Raw genomic sequence first — 22,337 nt, 5'->3', positions numbered from 1 at the left:
CTCTCTAGCTTCCCTCACCAGAAGTGACCACATGAGGGCAGTGTCACACCATGTTTATGAGATGCATTACAGTCAGAGATTTCAGATACTGACATGTGAATAAGCAGTGATCTTTACGCCTGAGTTAAGCCATTTGCAACATGCTTATTGAAAAATGTGACTCATCTGAAATTGAGAACACTGCAACAATCAGCCTCGAATGATACTGCATAGTCACCGAAATGGATTGTTGCTGAGAATAAGCGTGACGAACCTGCTGACTCTTTAGACACCAGCAAACAATGGAATTTAACAAATTCTTTCTTTTTTTGAGGTTGTTTTTTAATAAAAGTCTTCATTGTTTTACAGTTGTTCCAAAGACGGCTCAAAGATCATAAGAATCAATTATTTACCTGGTGACAGATAAAGGCACAGAAAAAAAAAGGACACTACAAGTACAAGACATAATATCCTCCAAGGGTCCAGTTAAACATTTTCTAAAAAGATGATTGCATGTGTAGTTTCTCTGGCTCATGAGCCTATGAGCTCATAAGCCAGTGGGCCAGAGTTCGCATCTTATAGCCACATGATCTCTCTCAGATCCTTGACTGGTCATTTGACATCTCAAGTAGTACAAATTGAAAAGTTGACAGACTGTTGACATATAGTACAAAAAAATACAATTTTAAAAAGCAGCTGTAGTAAAAGAGGAAGAGCAGTCGTCTGCCAATCCTTCTATTCCTGGCAAGTCACTGAACCTCACGCTGACCCGATATCTCCATCGGTGTGTGAATGTGTATGATAGCAAACTAATAAGTTCTGTATGAGTGTGTGTATAAATGGGTGAATGTGGCTTGTAGTGTAGAAAAAAAAAACGAGTGGTCATCCAGACAAGAAAAGCGTCTTATAAGTACAGTCCATTTACTATTTATAGAAGTATGAACTTACCCTTTGGACCCATGTAAAGAAAGCACCAATCCTAATTTTGAATGCCTTGTTTGTGCAGTCTTTAGAAAGAGGTGACAGGAGCAAAAGAGAAATTGCCTGAAAATGAATGTGAACTGAGATCTTTTTGTGCAAATAAGAACGGTAAAAAAGTCCCATCATCAGTTGCTGTGGATTGTGCGGCTTATTCACTCTTTCCTTTCTTTACTGAACATACTCCACAGAGAACGGTTTCCCCACTTTGCAGACACTTATTAATCTTTGTCACTTTATGTCATCACTGGCACAATCTGCATCTCTAAAATGTGAAGCTTTGCATTTTTGGAGTGTTAGTACTCCAATCCTATTGTATACTCTCTGAGGCAACTACTACACATGGTGGGTACATTTACACACAAAGAATTCAGTCAGTCGCACAATGCGATGTATGAATATGAAAACTGAGGGCTGATGAAATAAACCCAATTGAGTCCACAAGTGGTCTGCCATCATTTAGTGATAAGCGCCTTGCTACGCAAGTCCACTGAAAAGACTTTGGGCACATTGGGAATTGTCAGGAAATTACATATTTTAGATCATTTTGAAGAATTTAAAATAAAAGCTGGTCAGTTGTACTTTGCCTGATATAATAAACTGACTGTGTAATAAAACTCTACAGTGTTTTTTCTCAAAATGCTTTCTTATTTTTAACTTTGGGACATATTGATGATTATTCTTGCTTTCAAAGCACAAGAATAGTTGTTATCACAAAGCATCAACACCTGCTCTTTAGTGCAGTTTGAGTCAGCAACATTGCTGTATTCCCAATACAACTGCATGTGAAGGATAACATGTGCATTGCTTTAATTGTGAAAATGGAATTTGTCTTTAAAACTTCAAATTATGTTTGATTTGGGACGATTGCAGCTCAGTGGAACCATTTTTTTTTTTTTGAAGATCAGCTGTCCTCACATTTTAATCTCTGAGTAGAGCAGCACTCTGAAACCACACCTTCTCCACGTGCTCCTTTCCAAGTTCCCAGAGTTTCCTGAGAATGTGGACCCCCCTCTTGGATGAAATCATCAGGTACTCTGCATTTTCCGGGTGCAAAGTCACAGAGTAACGGGCTAAAACCAGCGACTGACAGAAGCGGGACAGCACGAGAAAATACAAGCAATCTTTCTCCGCCTCATTAAGGGGAAGGATACTTTCCCAACCTGCAAGAACGGGTCCGCCCACTTCAATGGGTTCAGGGTGCTCAGTCATCATGTACATTATAGCGATGGCGAGCTCATGGATGTAGTAGCCACTGTTCATGTCTCCAAAGTCAAGGATGCCAGAGATCTTGTAGCCATCATTGTTATCGGGTTGCACAAGCACATTGAGATCATTGAAGTCGCCATGATTAATGCCTTGAAAACATAAATGAAATGCTGCTGTTTATCAGGAACAAAGTGCATCTTATCAGTGAGGATCCAGAGTACATCAGCTAAAAGGAAGCCTTTGAACAAGGTCTTGGTCGTGTCAAGGCTGGTGAGTGTTTAATGACCAGCTTCCGGTTAAACGTGTTTGAATGGGATTAAAAACAACAAATGTCAAACGGGATCTCAAAAGTACAAGGTTGAAAATCTGACAAAGAGATATCATACTCACATTTGCGGAAGTTCGAGCGTTTAGGGTCGACGGAGGTCTTGTAATGATGAATGACAGACTTCACAACCGGCTGCAGAGGATCTCCGTCTAAAACATTGACGTACGCTTCCAGGAGGACAACATTTGACAGACTCCATATGAAATTTTCCCTCTGCAGAATACTAAGATGAGGGTGTTCCATCTGAAAAGAAAAAAATAGCTGAAGACACGTGGGAAGAAGGTCTTGTAGCAAGCTTAGCAAAGCAAACAGGACTCAATCACCAATAGCCAACCTCATAATTATTGATTTATTCAACCCTAATTTAGAGAGATTTTTTAAAAGCAATGGATACAATCATTTGGGGAAATTCGATAAAACATAATTTACATTTGGTTCACATTGAATCAAGATGATGTAAAAGTTTCATACCTTACGGAGGATTTCATCCATCCTAGCTGCTGTCTTGCCAGTTTCATACAACAGCTTCGGGGTTAAGGGAACTTTAGAAATGGTGACCCCGGGTAAATAAGTCAACAGCCGCACCAGGTACTTCTGATGGCCGTAGCCACAATCTGCCAAAAGTTGACACAGAATTGGTTTTACAGTCATTTATCTCAATTTTATGCCTTGTGAATCATGAACCTGTAGTAATGAGAAACGTGCCCTTGAATGTGGCCACATTTCTCATTACAACAAGGCAAATTACTGAGAATGTGAACCCGCCACAGCCTGGTATTCTGCATCAGATTGAAGCAACAAATTATAATGTTTGGCTTGAGGCTGAGAGTATCAGTCTACCTCCTTCACTGGTCAAATAAGGCACCATTTATCTTTAATGAGACCTGTCAAAACAGCAACCAGCCCTGGGCAACTTTCAGTTCATCGACATACAACACACACTGATGATGTATAATACATAGTGTCCTATATGTCAATCAAGGTACATGCTCTAAAGTTAAGCTTCTCTTTAAATCTCAGTGGGAAAATGCTCAGGTTGCCAGTAGTTTAAGAAAAGGTCAAAGAATTGCATGAAGATTCAATGTGATTTAAAGTTATCATGTCATGATATGATTTAACAGCTGGAATTAATGTTGCCTCGCATCAAAAAGGTTACTGGTTCAGATCTTTAGTGGGGCTATGCTGTGTAGAATTTCAATGTTCTTGATTGTAACTTTTGTACGCAAACGGCACAAATTTTTGTAAGTGACCAGGTTTTGAGGTTGCCAAAAGTCGGATTCTTATCAGCTCTCTGTGGATATGACACGGGACACAAGGACAACGTCTAATCCAGCATGACGCCGGTGCTGAGATGAGTCCAGCTGCTCCCAGCAGAGTGCTATGGTGGACAACCTGTAGAACAACATACTGTGGGCAAATGCTGAAATAAACTATCACTTGGTACAGAGAGAAATTGGAGGGATACATAACTACAGTAATCTTTTTGAGCGTTTCTCAAAGAACACGAGTCCTCAGACCCAAAGTTTGTTCAAGTCTCATACCCATTTCTTCCAGACTCATAAACTGGCCTGAGGTGGTGGGCACAGCGGTTTGAGCAGGAAGTCCATGCTGGTGCAGAAAGGACATGGCGTATGTCTGCACCTCGATAATGGTTAAGTTCTTGCTGTCCTCAGAGTTCATGATCTTCAGGACGTACTCGCCACCCTGAATGGGTGCTACATAGAAGTTCTGGTCATCGTAGCTGGGTAGCGAGCGGATTTCTGAGGGCGTCAGGCTGAAGAGCCTCTTCACCATCTCAGAAACCTGAGACTCGCTGAACTTGGGCTTGGCATGCTTTGCTGCCATTTTTGCTAAGAAGAAAACAGCAGAGTTTAAGTTTTGCATCAAGGGAATCATTCATACAGATGAATATAATAGTTATCAGCAATCTATGACAAAGAATGCATACAGACACTAACTATTAAATATAAGCACTCAATTTACACGTGTTGAGAATTATGCAATTATATTTCATATCCATGCATATTTCTGCTAATTTATTGAATCTGCCTCCGGTGCAGAAATAGTTCCTGAAGTGATTTCCTCTCATTAAAGACTGTTTTTTTTTCCCTCCAAACAAATTCCTTCGTCTGAACACACATCAATTGGCTGGATATAAAGCAAGTTTACTGTGAAAAGATTCATGTCAACGTGCTCGCTAAGCAACGTTATATATTCTTATGTAAATTAGCATAGAGACGTTACTCTTAGCGGTAACGTGTAGACCAACCTTTTACGCTGCATGAAAACACCAAGAGAGGAAGTCCGAGTAGCGTGTTCAGACTCTGCTCTTCCACGGTAGCATTAAAATATCTACTTCCGGTGGAGATTGTCAAAATAAAACTAACGCAACCATAGACATACTATATTATGTCTATGAACGCAACCGTCGCAAAAGTAACGTAAAAAAAAAAAAAAGAAAAAAGAAGAGCAGCTTTAACACCGGGTGTCGTAGGACTTCCTCTGCTGTTCAGTTTGTTTATCTGTTTTCGTCTATTTTCCTTGTGAGGCCTGGCATCAGAATAAGATAACGCACTTTTAAGATACTTACAGTCTTACAAGTGAATGTTTGAGGGAAAATTGGTGCAGTGTCTCTGGAATGAGTTTTTAATAAGGCTGGGATGGAACTTGGAAACAGTGAAAATAAAATTGAGAACAGAAGACAAAAAGTTCAATAGAAGAGTCATGTGAGTGACTTTCACAGACAGCTTTCATATACATTGACTCATTGTGGATACTGATATACTTACTAGTGCAGCTTTAAGGGCAGAAGCAGTATGTTACCATTAGGGAATAATTGTTTTAGGGTTTTGATGAAAGAAAATACAATTTTTTTATCTTTGGCAAAATGATTACAGGTATAGTTTTTTTAGCATAGATTGTCCCTGAGTGAGTGTGTGTCTGCATTGTGTGTGCATCTCGAACAGATTTGTGCAATTATTTTGGTTGTGTGTGCATGCATTCATGTCATGCACATCTCAGTGATTGGGAATGAGGTTCACTGGCCACTAAAGCTTTGCGGTCATCTTCGACAACCTGTCACAAAGCATTTCCCCACCGAACACCAACATCAGAGGCACAACATGATGTTAGCTGGTCAGGCAAAGCTGGAGATAGCTCTTGATGGATTTTAGCTTTGTCTGGCTTTTGTTTTATTTTATTTTTTTCCCAGTGAAGCAATGGATCATTTTGGCCTCTATTTCAGAGAGTGACCACAAAGTCGTTTTTCATGTATATTACATAGCTGTTGAATGAATTTGCAAGTATGTGTCCTGTAAGCAGTAAAATATGAAATTGTGTCAGCTCTGTGTGGGATTCGCAATCTTTCCAAGCTGAAATCCATCTCTCATTGACAGAATAGTTTCCTGTGCTCTGCAACCTTGAATAGGACAAAGTGAGAATCATTTTTCCACTTTGGATTTTTGAAATAATGTTACGTTTTCAGAAAATAAAGTGATAGTTGAAAACAAGTGATCAAACACTGTCCTTCTGGTTGCCACAATGTGTCATTTCTTCAACTGACACAAATTTTGCAGATGTTTCTTTCATTCTCCTGGTTATCAATCTGACATAACGCAGGTAGCGCAGCAGTTGGAGGCCACTGTAACTGTCAGACCTCAGGACATACACTGTCATATAGGTGGACAGTATCAATTTTAGATAACAGGTGCTCATTTGTGGTAATGTGTAGTCCGAACAACAATTTATGGAACAACGTACTTTCCAGAAAGCAACGGTTTTCATGAACTTGTCTTGTATATACAGGCTGAATATTTTGTTGGTCGTTTATTTGCGTCTGGAACTACTGACGCACACCAGAGTGAGTAGCAAAGCTTAGGAAAACTATCACTACTCAGCAGTAACAAAGACAGGGATAACTATCAGATGTGACACAATTACTTGTGCTGAGGGAATTAGAAAGAATTAACATTTGGTTTGCCATCTTAAGTGCTTGAATGTTGATGTTTGGGTGATTAGCCATGATGCGTGTTATTCATTATTACTGCATCTTACTGCATCCAATGATGCAGTAACCATCAGATTTCATAATATTACCAAACTCAGCAGATGTTCTGGCCACTTATGCTGGTTACTGATAGGCAGGCGTTAGGAGGCAACTCAGATGTCTTACTAAGAAACCCACTGGGTAAGCAACATACAGGTCAATAACATGTTGAGCAATTGTGTAGTGGTGCTCAGAAAAGTCAAGCCAAGGATAAACACTGGTGGTATAAGCATTGACAAGTAATAGTATTATGTCATATTCAAATGACCCAAAACAGTTGAAGCAGTACTGGCATCTTATCATATATGTTATGATTGACATCAGGGAGTAAGGATCAGGATATAATTACTGCCCACAATTTCATGCTGAAATATAACCATTTCATCTAATAAAAGAAACTGGAATTAGGCAGTGAGAGGCAGAAAAAGATAAGTCATGTCTTTCCCTTAAAGGTAAAACTACTGTTTTGCAGCACAATGATGAATGTTATATATACATATATGTATATATGTATAAAAGTGATCAAATTCCAGAGAATTACATGTTATAGGAGCCATAGAACAGTTTCACAAATTTTAGTACATTAGAGCACACAAATTAAATTTTTCCTGATATTATTACATGTGACCTCAGCCTGTCAACTGGCATCACCTTTACAAGCAGAGAACATGCTCTTTTCACTGAATACTAAATTAACGAATTTGTCATTTAATAAAGAAAAAACGCCCAAATCTTATAGACAGAAAAACCTTTGTGGACTGCTCCTGTCAGTCACCTCCCTTTCACACAACAGAAAATATAAGGGATAAAAGAGAAAGTGTGATGGTTAAAATGCATTGTGGACTCCATCTGCCATCCTGTCCATATTTATGATATGGCCTTTGGCTTGTCTACCCAGCACCATTATTTACAGTCCTCTACTCATGACTTGATCAAATGCGCCACAAGCAATGCCTGCTTGGCTTGACAGTCTTGAAACAGACACTGTTGATAACCAGCTTTAGTGCTCTGCATATGAATATTTTTCAGCGATCAACAATTACAACAACAGATCACATTTCCTGACAGCCAAGATACTGCTTACATGCCTAGTTTATACATATGTATATGCATGTATACACCTCAGCAATATTCTTTAATTCCCTTCCAGGAAAGGGAAAACTATGATATGAAATTACTTGAATTTGTCTTTGCTGGGTCAGATACTCGTGTATAAGTGACGTATCATGTGCAAAGCATATCACATAAAAGCACTTGCAAATTTTAATCAACCCCGTTTAATGTTCTTGCACATAAATTGTCAGTTTTCCAGTAAAGGTTTATGTGGATGACTCCTGTTTGAGAGTTTTATCCAGCAACCCAAGAGCACAGAGGACTTTTACCCGAGATACTCAAATTCAGGTCCTGTGAGAGAAGATTATCTTCACATTTTGTTTCTTTTTTTTTTCTTATTGAACTACCGTAGTTCTTCTATATATGCTCCCACCTCAAAACAAAGTTCCATTCAATTTGACTTGGCAGTTTTTGCAGTCGTGCACAATTTCAGACAGGCAGGCAGTCCAAAAGAACTGGCATATTTCACATATGTTTGACGTGGCTCTTGCTTTGGATACAAAAAAATAAAAGCAAATATTAACACAAGTAGCTCAAGGCAGCTTTCATTTTCTCACGTCAGCTCATAAGGAAATATGGATGGAGACCTTTCATGTTGAGTGTTGCTGTGTTTTGTTGTGTGTTGGAACTTGAATCAGTTGGATTTAAATTAAAATGGCTGGAGGCGGGAGAGGTGGCAGCATGTACATAGTAATCGTGCCTGTCTGAATGAGTTGATGTTTGATACTAGGGTTGAGGCCAGACAACTGACATCAGCCTCTATGTGTGAAGCAAATTGACGCACTGGTTCCGGGGGGGAAAACTCATCTCTATATCTCCCAACTGTGCCAGCTTTTAGGGCCATTGTCAAATTTGTGTTTTATAATTTAAATGCTAATGGCTGGGGGTAAAGGGCTGGACTGGGCTGGGAGTTTATAATGATGCTTTCTTTCTCCTTATTACCTTTAGTTTTGTACATTAGATATGCAATTGACAAAAGGGACAGTTGCAATGAAAATTGTTCCATTCATCCTGTCTCCTGCTGAAATGGGTAGAGATTTAATAACATCTGTAACATCTGAAACCCACAAAAATATTTTTTTCATTACCATTACAAAAAGGTATTTTTACAATTCAGATAGATAACACAAACGTTTTGTGAAACTGCATGTTTTCCCCAGCTCACGTAGAGAGAAAGAAGTCAATTAATACTGTTGAATGTATTTTTAACAACTTGCTAGTGTCTCTGATCCATTTTACAGCTTCCTCAACATATGGCTCAGTTGCAACATCTGACTTCAACTAAATTAAACAAATACTATAATTGTTGTATTCTGAGTAACAATCCGTAAATTGTGTGTGTACCTTTAGAAAGATATAGCTTTTACTTAGAAACATTTAGTTGTTCTAGAGTAACTGACAGAAGGGCAGAGAGTGTTGGACCCTCCCCATTCCTTCAACTTTTTAAGTGCAAAATACATGGTCATATGTTCAAGAAATATTATTTTATCTATCTATCTATTCATTTTTTCTAAATCAGCTTAATCCAATTCAGGGTTGTGAGGGGGGGCTAAAGCTTACCCCAGCTGCCATTGGGCAAGAGGTGGGACAGTTTTATCTATGTAATTTTATTCAACGATGTATTTATTTGCCTAAAGGTAACCTGTAATACTAAAACACAAGAAATATAGTTTTCATAAACCTCTTTTTTTTTTTACAGTACATAAAATGTTCTCAAACTCTCAAACATTCAAATTAGCCCCAAAACACAAAAGAATGATTACAATTTGAGAAGGGGGCAGGCTGACAAGGTAAAGGCCCTTATCTCAAGTCACACAAATCTCCATGCGTAACACCACCTCGCACACAAACAGTGGCGCAGCCCAAACAAAGAAGAGCAAGACAGCACATGGGAAGACACACCACCACTGGAAAGACCCAACCACCAGCACAGCTGCAACCTCTCAGCTGCTGAAAGGGACAAAGAATATCCAATTAGTGGGTCAACATCAAACAAAAGGACCTTGTGGCGGCTGAGCAATGAAAAACACCCCTGGAAATCATCAGCTATAAACAAAAGGCCTCATGCCAGCCGTTGAGCAAAATTGAAATTACAACACATGAAAACAACTATTACTCGCTCAGATTAATACAGTCACTTAATGGGAAGATGACACAAAACAATTTGGCTAAAAAACAGACTTTTAAGACTTACAGAGAAAAATATATTCAACAAATTTTTGCCAACCACTCTCTCTCTCTCTCAGGACAGCCATGCAACAATGCAATGGACAAAGCAGTAAAAAGGGGGTCTCGGGGGGAGACATCAGCTAGTTGGAGCACTAACAGAGCAGCTGTCTGCATCACTGTTCGTGTTCACATAGCTACACCAGTAGAAGTTGCCAGAGGTGTGTAATGTGTCAATGAACTTTAATACACAACAGGCTGCTGACACAAGCACAGCCAGTGAGATCTGTACCACTGCCTTGAACAGGGAATGATTTATCTAGCTGTATTTACATCGCCTGCTTCACTGATTCAGTTGACAAAAGAGGGCAATGTCTAAAACCTGCCCAACAAACTGGTCGCAGCAAAGCTTCAGCATTTGGTATGTCAGATCTTGTCTATAAGGTTCAATAAAGGAAGGAACAACTCTTGAGTTGCCTTCTGAAAAAAGGCCTTTTGCTAAACTGTCACTTCCTGTAACACAGCTGTTATCCGACTTGGTCTTCGTTCTCAGTAGCAGAACATTTTATCCCCTAACATGGTGCAGTAGGCTACTCTAAATAATCAAACCAAGATAAAATGTCTGATTGGATGTAGACAGCTGTCATGTTCTCAAGCATCCAAAATGAGTCCAGTCAAACTTGTGCTATCTTGACCTTGATAAAAGGACATTTACTATAATAATACACAAAAAAAATGTATCTCTGCAACAGGAATATTAGCAATTGGAGGGACAGGGAGTAGCGCAGAGGAAGTAGAATGTTACAAACCCATTGTTGACACAGTCTCTCCATGTGCTTTTTTTTTTTTTCACAGCTAAATCCTGCAACTCTTCTGCCATGATTAGAAGCAGTGCCAACAACAGGTACAAGTATTACCCAAACAGCACTGCGTACTGAGTAGTTGTTTTTCTAAACCAGAGGAAATGGAACATGTGCCTCTACTTCTGTAAACACTGCAATATCGCCAGACTGTGACAAAGTGATCTGCAAATGATAATATCCGATCAACAAACAATTTTTTAAATAATAAAACAATATTTTGAAACTCAGATTACTCAGGCCCTAAAGACAAATGACCGAGCGAGGAGAAGTTACCTGTAAGGAGGAAGGCTGACAGAGGGGGGAGGGCACCTCCATCACAAGCCACGCAAATCACCCATGGTTAACGCCTTCGTACACACATTGTGGTGCAACCCAAACGTAGAGGAGTGGTAAAGGACATAGCTCACTGGAAGAGGGACACACCAGTGCTGTACAAGCACCTCAGTTGTAAGCTCTCAGCGCATGAAAAGAACAAAGAATAGGTCAACATCAAACAATAGCACCTTGCATCAGTCAGGCAATAACAACCACACTGTAGATCAGCAGCTGTAAACAAAGGGCCTCCTGCAGCAAAATAGAAATTACAACAAAATAAAACGATATTTACTCGCTCAGATTGATCCATTAATCCTGGTTATGTAAGAAAACACACATTGCACAAAAAATTCTGAATACTTGAGAAACTTCAATTTAAGAAATAAGGAAAAGAGCAAGTCATTTTTTTTTTTTTTTTTACATCCTGGACATACACACAAATGTTCAAATTATTTTGCAAACACACTCATACAGACATACTCACACCTAACACATACACCTGTGGTAGAGACAGTCTTAACAAAGGTCAATTATAAGATAATTAAAGCAAATAAACTCACAAGAAAAATCTTTTGGGCAACACACTGTATAAAGCAGAAAAAGGCAAAGCAATAAAAAATAAATTTTAAAAACAGAAAAAGAACACAAAAAAAAGCATTCCTGCAGCCTCAACTAGAGCAGTTGCAGAGTTAGCAGTCCAGGTTTACGGTCCTCACTAGCCAGCATGAACATTATACCAATGAGGCGGTCTCTCTTTGAATAAAACAAGCTAACCTTACACATGTCAGGTGTGGGTTTTAGGGAGGACACGGATGCGGACTTTCCAAAAACCAGGTAGATTTATTAACCAAAAACAAAGTAACAACATAAAACGCAGCAGAGCCGGAGAAAAACGGAGCTATAAACAAAACAAAAGAACATGGCATGGAATAAATACTTATCTTTCAAAAAATGTGGAAATCATGGGACGCCGGAACCTTAGCATGGATTTACAAACTTGACATTAAACAAAGATCCGGCAAACTGACAGGGGAGGCAGAAAACTAAATAGGGAGTGAGAGTGATTGGGGAGTGAGTGCAGCCGAGGGAAAAAACACAGGTGAGGTGAGTGAACTAATAAACAGAGTGCAGGGAAAGTAAAGCTGGGCATACACTGTGCGATTTTTGGCCCGATGTCGACAAGATTTTCACTCGTGCGACTATTTTGGAGATCGGGCCGAGTTTTGGCTCAATCGTGCGTCTCGCATCGTGTAGTATACATGGGGTAACGACAGACGAGGCGCCCTCCCGACCACCTCCCGATCGATCGGATGAAAATCAAACTTGTTTGAAATCCTGGTCGCCCCTCGTGAGGCTCTCGCACAGTTGAAGCAGCTGGACGAGCCGATTGACCTCATCCTGTCACACTACGCATGCGCGCACATAGGTACGGAAGAGAAAAATATCAACAGAAGAAGAAAAAGACAACAGAACAGCATGGCGGCGACCGAGTCCGACGTGTCGTGTAGTGTGAGCAGCCAGATCGTATCAGACCATCGGGTCGTACAGTGTGAGAACAGGAATCGTGAGCTGTGACGTTTTAACCATTGCGATTCACTCGTACAGTATGAGCAGCAGCTGAATACCGCGATTGAAAAAATCGCACAGTGTATGCCCAGCTTAAGGCATGACAAAAAACTAAACCTGGACTGAAAACAAAAGCATGACCTAAACATGAAAACTAAAAATGAGAGTCTCTGGGCGTGACAACACATACCCGGCTATCATTCATCACTGTTTACCAAAAGCATTACACCTACTTGACACCAACACAGTGCGATGAGCAAAGACAAGGAATAGGCAAACAATGAGAAAACAATAAGTAATAATCCAAACAAGGACAAAACCCTTGACAAGTTAAGCCCCAAAAATATAAATGTCTAAATGTACTAATGTTTGTCATGCTAAACAGAGACCAATCCTGCACATTATGATTCACTGTCTTTAACGTTTATATTAAAGGCTGATTTATGGTCGCCTACGGAGAACTACGGAGACCCTCCCGGAGATGCTCTCCACCGCTTGCGGGCGTCGGCCAAAATTTTTATCTATCCGTCGAGGAGACGGAGACTCGCGGAGACCGCAAGAGTTGTGATTGGTCGGCTAACAACATTATTTCCGGAATCACTTTTCTGGTTTAGCGCCGTCCTCTCAGAACAACAACACCGCCATTTTTGAAAGAGTTTAGCCTACTGTGTGGCCGGTCAACATTTGGTCAAAATTATTTGCATTTCAAAATCAATAAGCTCCAACTCCAACAACAGTCTTTCTCTCTCGGTCGCCATCGTTCACTGTGAGGAGTGGAACGGAGCCGGAAGGTAAACGATCAATCAACGACTTTCACGATAGACGTTGCGACATTGGGTCGTCTAACGTAGCGACGCCTACTGATCGGGAGGTGAATTGCCTTGCGTGTCCGACAGCCCGACGGAGAACTTCAAAAGGACGGAGAGCGGAGACGGATTGACGGATAGCGACAGAGCAGCATACTGAGGCCTTTATGGTCGCCTACGGAGAGCCCTCTCTGTCGACGGAGACTCCCGCCTCCCGGAGGCGCTCTCCGTCCCTTGCGAACGTCAGCCAAAAAATTCTTATCTATCCGTCGAGGCGACGGAGACTGCAATTGTGATTGATCGGCTAACAACATCATTTCCGGAATCACTTTTCCGGTTTAGCTCCTTCCTCTCAGAACAACAACACCGCCATTTTTGAAAGAGTTTACTGTGTGCCGGTCAACATTTGGTCAAAATTATTTCATTTCATTTCATTAATACATTTCAAAATCAATAAGCTCCAACTCCAACAATCATTCACTCCTCCAACCGGAAGGTAAACAACCAATCAACGACTTTCACGATAAACGTCGCGAGATTGGGTCGTTTAACGTAGCGACTTCTACTGATCGGAACTTCGAAAGGACGGAGAGCGTCTCCGTGACTACGGAGACGGATTGACGGATAGCGACGGAGAAGCATACTGAGGCCTTTATGCTTAGGCACCAAAATGATTTGGACAAAACCAGGGTTTGTGTTGGGGTTTTCGGGAGGTGGTGTGGTTCACCTTTTTCTTTCAGCAGATGGCGCCAGGGAGTATGGTGGGCTGAGCCATCCACCTAATGACACACACCTGTCATCCATTATCCCTCATCTGGGTAGGAGTATTTAAGGAGCAAGCAGCCAGTCCTTCGGTGCCTGAGTGTTAGCCATTCGTGGTAAACTTCAAGCTTCCAAGTTCGACTCCTTGTATCTCCTGTGAAATTTTCTATCTACTTACCAGTGCGCTTTGCCTTCAAGGTAACTCCAGTACCAAGCCTGGATCCTGCCTGGCCACCAGTGTGGTGAAGACAACTTACCAGAGGTCCCGTTGAAAACCCGGTTCAAGTCTCTGACTGGCAGCTTCTGTCTCCCATCTTCGCTCCGTGGCTTAGGTCGAACCCTGTCCGCTCTCCACCGTGCTCCCGAGGGAAAAAACGCCAAAGATCACCTGAAACTCTCGCACCTCCTGGATCACCCCAGCAACTCCCCCAGCAGAAATTCACCAAGACTCCTAGTTCCTGTTCATCCAATTTATGAACAGGACAGGGCAAGGCTGTGGGCCTGAGGTGTTATTTAAGAAATTTGCATAAAATGTTGCTTGTCACTCATCAAGTTTCCTAACTAGTTAAAACTGCAGAACTCTGTGGCCCTGATTTAAGCAGAATAGCAACCTTTGAATCAAAAATCACCAGACACATGTTATGTTGTTCATGTCACATCCTCATGCTTCGACAACAGTGATGCTCAATATCATTGATAACAATGATGATTGTTACAATTTGGTAATAGAACCACATCAATTTTACTAATAGAAAAAACTGCAACAAAAAAAAAGAATGAACTGAGGACCAGAGAGATAGGATTTAAAGCACAGTCTGAATAATAAGATTTCTTCGGGTTTTTCTTTTTCTCGCGGATGTATGTGTATATTTAGATCTGGGCAATCATTTGAACAAGGCCATTCACACACACATCCAGTCTTTTTCTGCCACTCAAACTGCCTGCATCAGTCCTTCCAAATTGCACTCATTTAGTTCTCCCTGGTGTGCTGTATGAGAACTATCTTTTCAATTGCTATACCAATGTGTTTTCATTCAATATACCTCTGGCGTAATAAATAATTTGGAATGTCCAGCAGTTAATGTGGAAATTGATCATTTCATAAGAAATACCTTAGACGGTGCACAGTTTTTACCTTACTGACCCTACATGTCCTCTTACTTGACTCTCTAATCTCAGAAATACTTCCTTACCCACATTGATTCCCATTGATTCCTTTATGTTCCTATCAAATAAGAATTTTTCATCATACTCTTTCAATCTCTCCTTTGATTTATCAAAACATCCTGCAGCTTTGGCGTATAAATTGCTGCTAAGTCATGTCATGTTTTTGCTCCAAAATCAATTTCTAAATGACAGAATGATAAGTTAAGCATGACAAGCTTAATTAAAGCCCAGTAATTATTTTAGATGGGTTCTGCATACTGTAATAGCAGTCTGGCTCCATGAATAAGCAAACACTGGGAACCACTTTAGAATAATGGCGCTGCTAATGGGCAAAGGTTGTATTTTATGAATCAGCTCTATTGTACAACACATTGCAGCTTGTCATTTAGTGATACCTCTGTGCTCTTTCTTGTCTCAGTATAACGGTGAACACCGCACAATTTAGAATGAAATTGCAAGGGTACACGTGTTGATTTCAAAGTCAAATCTGTAGAGCAAAACCGACAGAATTCAGCAACCACAATGGGTTCTGCTTATTACCGAATACAATATCGAATACAATCCGCTGATCATTTCATCAAACAAAGCTCAGCTCGCAGCACTAGCACTGCACCAGTGACATGCAGCACACCCCCCCTGATAAAAATCAACCCTGCCTATGCCACTGCATTTCCACACTATTATACCCACTGTGTTGTCTTCCTCGTCAAAGAATGATAAGGAGGAAAATAAGACTCTTTTGGTGTGCAAGCTGACAAGAGGATATTACCAGCTTCCATAAAAATGAAAATTAGTTCCATTCCGTTCTCAGGGAGACAGTGACCAAGTAAACATTAAATTGAGTCTTTTCCCCACTTTGATATGTCAAAATGTTTTCTCTCAAGCACAGCTGTGACATCAGTTGAGTCATTGGGGGTGACTAATTACCCAGGCACAAAGGTGGAAAGAAAAGAAAAAACAAGACAGAGGCATTCAGTATTGCTGGCATCAATGTACAATCTTCTCTCAGTGTAGAACATATGAAATAACAGCACTCCCTGTAATAGAATTGTCCAGTTTGATAGTGGGCAAAGTTAAAAGTGGACGCGTTTCATGCTGACAAAAAAGTCTGAAAAAATTCTTCCAGTGCAAAGTAAGTTGTCTTTGTCATGTCTAAACTATTCTAATAATATATGTACTGTATGTTGTCACCATCACAGAGATGATTTCTGTCAAAGACTGCTGTCAAGTCTCATGCAACACATCTAGCACTTGTGAATATGGCTCACAGCTCTGGCTGAATGGCAACGCAACGCCAAGAAAATCTAAATCATTGAATTAAAAATGACAAATAAGTAAAAGTTAGCTTTACATAAAGTTAAAGAGGATCAAAATATTGTTTTTCTATTGTAAAATAATCTGAAGAGAATAAGGAATTATAGATTAATTAATTCTCCAGCCTGTTTATTTGTGAAAACTGAGGTTGAGAAAACATGAGTAGTACTGAATACACTTGCCACGTGAGCTGGTTGAAACCTCTCGACATCTCATCCAGCTGATATGTAAAACTAAGGGATTTAACTGAAAGCACAAGCTATCATGCTGTCATGGCCATAATACAGGACACAGTATTCTCTGTAAGGACACTATACAGAAAAGTGGAGGGACTTTGTCGGTATGGCTTTTAATTTGGTTAAACAGCAAACCAACAAGCAAATTATCAGTATGAATAAGATTTAAAGCTCTTCTGTGGAGATGGGAGGATCCTAGAGACATCGATCAGCACCGTACTCCTTAAAGCAAAGCTTTAGTGGTGAGACAGAAGCTATTTGTCACTAACAAAAAGCACATAACACCATGCTGGAATTTTGCCAAAAGGCACCTCAATAACTCTCAAACTGCGAGTTGTAAAACCATCTGGTCTGAAGAAATAAAGACTGAACTTTGGCTGCGATGCCCAAAGGCATCGATGGCAACATCATTTTGATTGGATGTCTTTTTTTTTTCTGTGGAATCGACTGATAGACTAGTCAGGAAAGAGAGAAAAATGAGAATCCTCTGAGGCAAAGATTTTTATCTCACCAAGACAGTGACCCAAAGCATTTAAAGCAAAAACTCTGAAAATTTCCAGTAAAGGACCTTAATATTTCCAAAAGAGGGAACTTTTTTTTGTGATAAATCAATAAAAGCCCATACATCTTGTTTTTGTGTTGTCAATGATGAGAATTAGATTGATGACAAAAGATAGATGAGTTTTAAACATAACAAAATGTGAAAACTGTGAAAATGGATTGAAAACTGGTTATTCAGCTGGTGCAGCAGTAACAGCTGCAGATATCGGACAGGACGTTTCCAAAGACCACACTTTTTCTAAAGGGGCATTAGTGATAATGACTTAATCTTTCTGTCCAAAACTGCACAATAATCTTCATTTTGCACTCTGATTTTTTTTTTCTATTTGTGACGACTGAAAAATGATTTTCACGCAAGATTGTTGCCTTGACATCTTTATGTAGACCAAGCAGACAATGCAGTGCAGTGCAGAACTTACGGTATTCAACAATTTATCTTGCTTTCACTCGAGGAGTTGGACATTTGCAGAGTTATTCACACATCCATAATATACATGAAGTACTTTATATCAGAAATGTCCTATAAAATTAGATGTGTGAAAGAGAGTGAAAGGTTACTGTGGTCTCATAATTGCAGTCTTGTCAGGAGAAGGTTAACATCTGTTCATTCATCTGTTCATTGTTTTCATTCATGGAAAACAAAGCTGCCATGTGATACCTCTGTGCTGCTAAATAATTCACTCTGTTAAACCTGAAATGAGGATGATACGTTCCTTAAAAATGTCAGGTAATGGCATTACTCACAAATGTCAAGCTCATCACTGAACGGGAAATCAGGCCCTATCGTGCTGCGTGATTTCTGGCATGTATTTAAAGAAACGTGTGAGATGCAGTTTGCTCCGAATTAAAGTCATCTTACCTGAGGCTTTTGCGGTTGTTGAAATACTAAACTTTGAGTCTTATTTAGCAATAGCAATCAGAAAAGCAATCATTTTTCTACCCATATGACTTTGACAGCAGCATTTCTCAAAAAAATATATTATTCTAAGACAATTTAGCTGTCCTCAGATGCTCTAAATAAAGATTTAAGTACACCTCTCAAAGGCATTAACTAAATCGAGCCAACTGACTTTACATTAAAAAGGTAAACCTGGAGTTTAGGTTGGAAATTAATTGCTTGGTCATGCTGCATTTTTGCAAGAAATACAATTTCTAATTGTAATCTATGCTTTGGGCAGCTTCATTTTATAAACATCTCTGCCCCCGGCAGTTTAGAGGGGGTGCAACAAATTAGTTATCGCTCGGTTAGAGGGCTTAAAACTTATCATTATTCAATCATTTCTACCGTCATTCAAGGCAAATGACATTTAAAGTTTGCCTTTTCAAACTTGTCACTTTGAATTTCAATAACTTTACATTGTCCATTGTTCGGTCCAAAAGGCTGTTGTAGTCTCGGAGCAACATTTTCTCTGGCTAAGATACTAGTCAGTCTGGACCAAAGTTGTGGACTGACCACAATCACTATTACATTTAATAATCGGATGAATATTGGTAGATTTATGTTTCAGGGAAGAAAAGGATACAAATATGTTTAGTTTGGTTGAAATAGTGCATTAACATCTGCCAAAACACGTCAGGAGCTAGACTGTGAAGCACTAGTGTAATAACTCAGAGAAAAGCTTCAAATTTGCATGTTCAGCACTAACATCAACCAGTCAGCCACAGTGCAAGATGTGGGACAAAGCAGCATGAAAATTAAATGAAGGGCAAATTATTCTGAAGGAGAAAAAAAAAGTAATCTGGGAATATCAAGAGATTTTAGTAACATTCATTGGCACTTTGAGTTCGGGCCTCTTCATTTTGAACAGCGTTTTCTGTGATGTGAAGAGGGAGGCAAAGCTTTGAATAACGTTCCCCCTCGTGACAGCAAAGTCAAGTGTGATTACAGTCAGAGAAGCATACTTTTTTCTTTCTGTTGTGAGACTTCTTCCTCAGAAAACACGAGCAAGAAAGTAGTGAAAATGAAATAGCATTAAATGTGATGTGGTAAGAGTCAGATTATGGATGGTGTAGACATAGACATAAGCTGCATCAGTCTCCTCTTTGAAGGTTCTTTTAAGAGGGGAAACCTTTATCCGGTCACGTAACGATTTGATTACAAATTGTTACCTTTGTTACTGCCACAACAGTAGAGGCTTGTTTACCCAACCTAACACGTCCTTGCCATTTGGCCTGCATATAATCAACCTACTTAAAAAAAAATAATTAATTGCCCACTATATCATTCATTAATGAAATGTAATGGGAACGTTTTAGAGAGAGTGTTCATTGGATTTTTGTTTTTCTCCTGTGCATTCAGTGCAAACTTCCAAAACAGCTGCAAAAAACAATTGAATTACAATTGAAAAAAGCATAACCTGTGAATGTTGCGTCATAAGCTGTTTTGGAAAAGGTCGAGTTGAACGTGTCATAGATTTCCTTACGTCAATGAAATCGCCTCTACAGTTTTATAGATTTTCTTTGATCAATTGAGTCTGTTCATAATCACTGGAGAAATAAACTACTGACAACAGCTGTACATTTTTCTTTCCCAGTGTGTGAGAAGAGAAAGATATGTTTTAATTAATATTTATGGAAGTTATATTTTTTACTTTTGACAACCCCAGTGTATGGCTAATTACATATATCTATATCTATATCTATATCTATAATGATATAGATATAGATATAGATATAGATATAGATATAGATACATGTATAATTCAATCTATTTATATATAGATATATGGATATATATAAGTTATCAATTAATGGCTGTTGTCAGATGGTTGTAGAGATAGTTTAAAAATGTTAAATGATGGATTAGGAAGTGCAATAATTCCCTTGAATTTGAGTTGTATTAATGGAAATACTCAACTAAGGGAAATGAACAGTTTTGAGGTACTTAGCATAGTGCTCAAGTTAAAGTGATGTTTCAATTTTTCACTACAAGCTACACGCAATCAAACTCAGAAGTCAAGTCAGCAGTACAAGATGTCTTGCCATCAAAATGAAGAAGCATAATCCCTGATGTCTGAAACATGTATGTGCTAATTCCATCATGAGGTGCAGTTGAAGGTAGAGGCAGAAACCAATGAGGCAGGAAGCTGGTGAAAAGCAGATTCAAAAGTTATTAACTCATGGAGCTGAAGCATAAACCAAAGGTGCTGCTAGTGGTGGATATCCAATAATCGTTCACATAAATAAACCTGACATTGGTCTGGCAGTTATCAAAAAAGGCTGGTGAGAAAATATATTGAGGGGACTGATAACAAAAGAATTGGGTGAGTGCCAAACAACAAACAAAAGACCTGGTGTGAGCTAATTTAACTGAAGTAACCGAGGAAGACTATCAGAGCTCCACAAAATATACAGGCAGTGAAGTAAAGCAGAATACAGAACATGCAAATAGGGCAAAAGCTTACTACACTCAGGAGTACAACTAAGATTAATGATAATATTAAGAAAACCAAGGTTAAGCTTCGTGAAAATCAAAAACCTAGAGAGCAAAAAACAAAATCCAAACTTGAATAGAAAAAGCCTCAGACCACAACAGAATGCTACTGAGATGCGTTAAAGCAAGCCATCCGTAACACATTCAGAGCCATTCAGCACTGGATGCCCAATGCTAAAAATCAGTGCTCACTATTCATTTGACTTCTGTCAAACAATCACAAGATATCATATGTTGACTGTTCATCGAAACAAAAGGATTTCAAGGTAGCTCCATGTGTACACATTGTAGCGTTGACACGTTATTAATTAATATTTACCTCGAAAATAGTAGGGCACCACCTCTTTTATTTTAATTTGTTACGTTACAGTCCAAAGAGGAAGACTGTTTAAAATCTTGCAATCCTAGTATGTTATTTTAAGAATCAGTCTCATTCTGAGTCGTGCGTCCTATTTGGATTGGTAACCGGCTTTAGTAACTGTCTGTGACACTCTTAAGTGGCTTAACATAAACATTTATTCAACATTGCACAGGTATATAGGGGTATAAACAATTGATAAAGAGACAGAAATTAGAATTATTGGGGAAACCAAAAAAAGGGTAATAGGGAAGAAAGGAGCAGGCCATTAACAGGGTTACCTATCAAAAATGTGACTAAATCTGGTTCATAACACGGATATTGTGCCAACAGTCTTCTGCCCGCGTAGGTCTGTTCATTCGTCGCTTCCAGAGAAAGTTTTCACTTTATCCACGGTTTCAAAAGATCTCAAACCAGCACCTTACTTTGTCGTAGAGTATCGTGGTTATTTACAAGGTGAGCGTCAGTCCTTGGAGACCACGTTTCCTTGGTTACCAGCGGCTGGGCGTCGTTGTTGGAGACCACGTTTCCTTGGTTACCAGCGGCTGGGCGTCGTTGTTGGAGACCACGTTTCCTTGGTGACCGGCTGGGTGACGTTTAGTCGGCTGTTCTTCTTGGGCCGGGCGGTGTGATTTAGCAAACACTCGCGTGTATCGGACCAGACTTTATAAAAAAAAGGAAGTCTAAAAAAAATGGGAATTAATAGTTACGGAGTAAAATAGAGAGAGGACAGAAGACTTGAGCTAAGAGCAAGCGATAAGACAAGAGAGAGGTCAAAAATTGTAAGCATAAGCTTAGGGGACAAAGGGAGTGGTCAAGGCTTGGAGGACCACAGGGAGGTCCCAGAGTTGCGGATTTTGAGAGTAAGCAGTAAGAGCGAGCTAAGAGGGGGAAGATGGTAGATATGAGAGAGAGAATCTCTGGTGCGCTCGGGTTTTAAACTCGAGGTCACATGTCAGCTTTCGTCCAATCAGAGTTCAGCTGGCTTTTGACCCAAGGGAAAAAAGGGGGGTTGACCATGCTGAATTCATGAGACAAAAAGGGGGGATTCTGCTCCTTTCTTATACCGTATTTAACCCATATGACAGTGATTTTAGACAATATAATGTTCTTAACAGACAATAATGTCACATAAAAG

The 22,337-nt window shown here is 39.7% G+C and overlaps 1 protein-coding gene across 2 annotated transcripts; it reads right to left on the bottom strand.

The window, feature by feature from the left end:
- Positions 1–322: 322 nt before the first annotated feature.
- hykk.2 (hydroxylysine kinase, tandem duplicate 2) lies at positions 323–11,370 on the bottom strand. 2 transcript variants are annotated; one of them, XM_075485538.1, is made up of 5 exons: positions 10,955–11,370; positions 4,036–4,344; positions 2,966–3,108; positions 2,557–2,737; positions 323–2,315 (listed from the first exon to the last, which is right to left on the bottom strand). In XM_075485538.1, exons 2-5 carry the CDS (start codon positions 4,337–4,339, stop codon positions 1,879–1,881), a joined length of 1,065 nt encoding a protein of 354 aa, XP_075341653.1. In that variant the 5' UTR covers positions 4,340–4,344; positions 10,955–11,370; the 3' UTR covers positions 323–1,878. The 2 variants fall into 2 exon arrangements, with proteins under 2 accessions (XP_075341653.1, XP_075341654.1); XM_075485539.1 differs by lacking the exon at positions 10,955–11,370 and adding an exon at positions 4,764–4,841.
- Between the last annotated feature and the right edge of the window lie 10,967 nt (positions 11,371–22,337).

Source organism: Odontesthes bonariensis, chromosome 15, assembly GCF_027942865.1.
Source record: "Odontesthes bonariensis isolate fOdoBon6 chromosome 15, fOdoBon6.hap1, whole genome shotgun sequence".
Taxonomy (NCBI): Eukaryota; Metazoa; Chordata; class Actinopteri; order Atheriniformes; family Atherinopsidae; genus Odontesthes; species Odontesthes bonariensis.
This window is presented reverse-complemented; position numbering and strand designations above follow the sequence as displayed.

Coding starts and splice junctions, on each gene's coding strand:
- hykk.2 (XM_075485538.1), bottom strand. CDS start 4,339: ATGGCAGCAAAGCATGCCAAGCCCAAGTTCAGCGAGTCTCAGGTTTCT. Junction 3,109..4,035: donor TATGAGTCTGGAAGAAATGG/GTATGAGACTTG, acceptor AACTTTTGGCAG/ATTGTGGCTACGGCCATCAG. Junction 2,738..2,965: donor TGGATGAAATCCTCCGTAAG/GTATGAAACTTT, acceptor TTTTCTTTTCAG/ATGGAACACCCTCATCTTAG.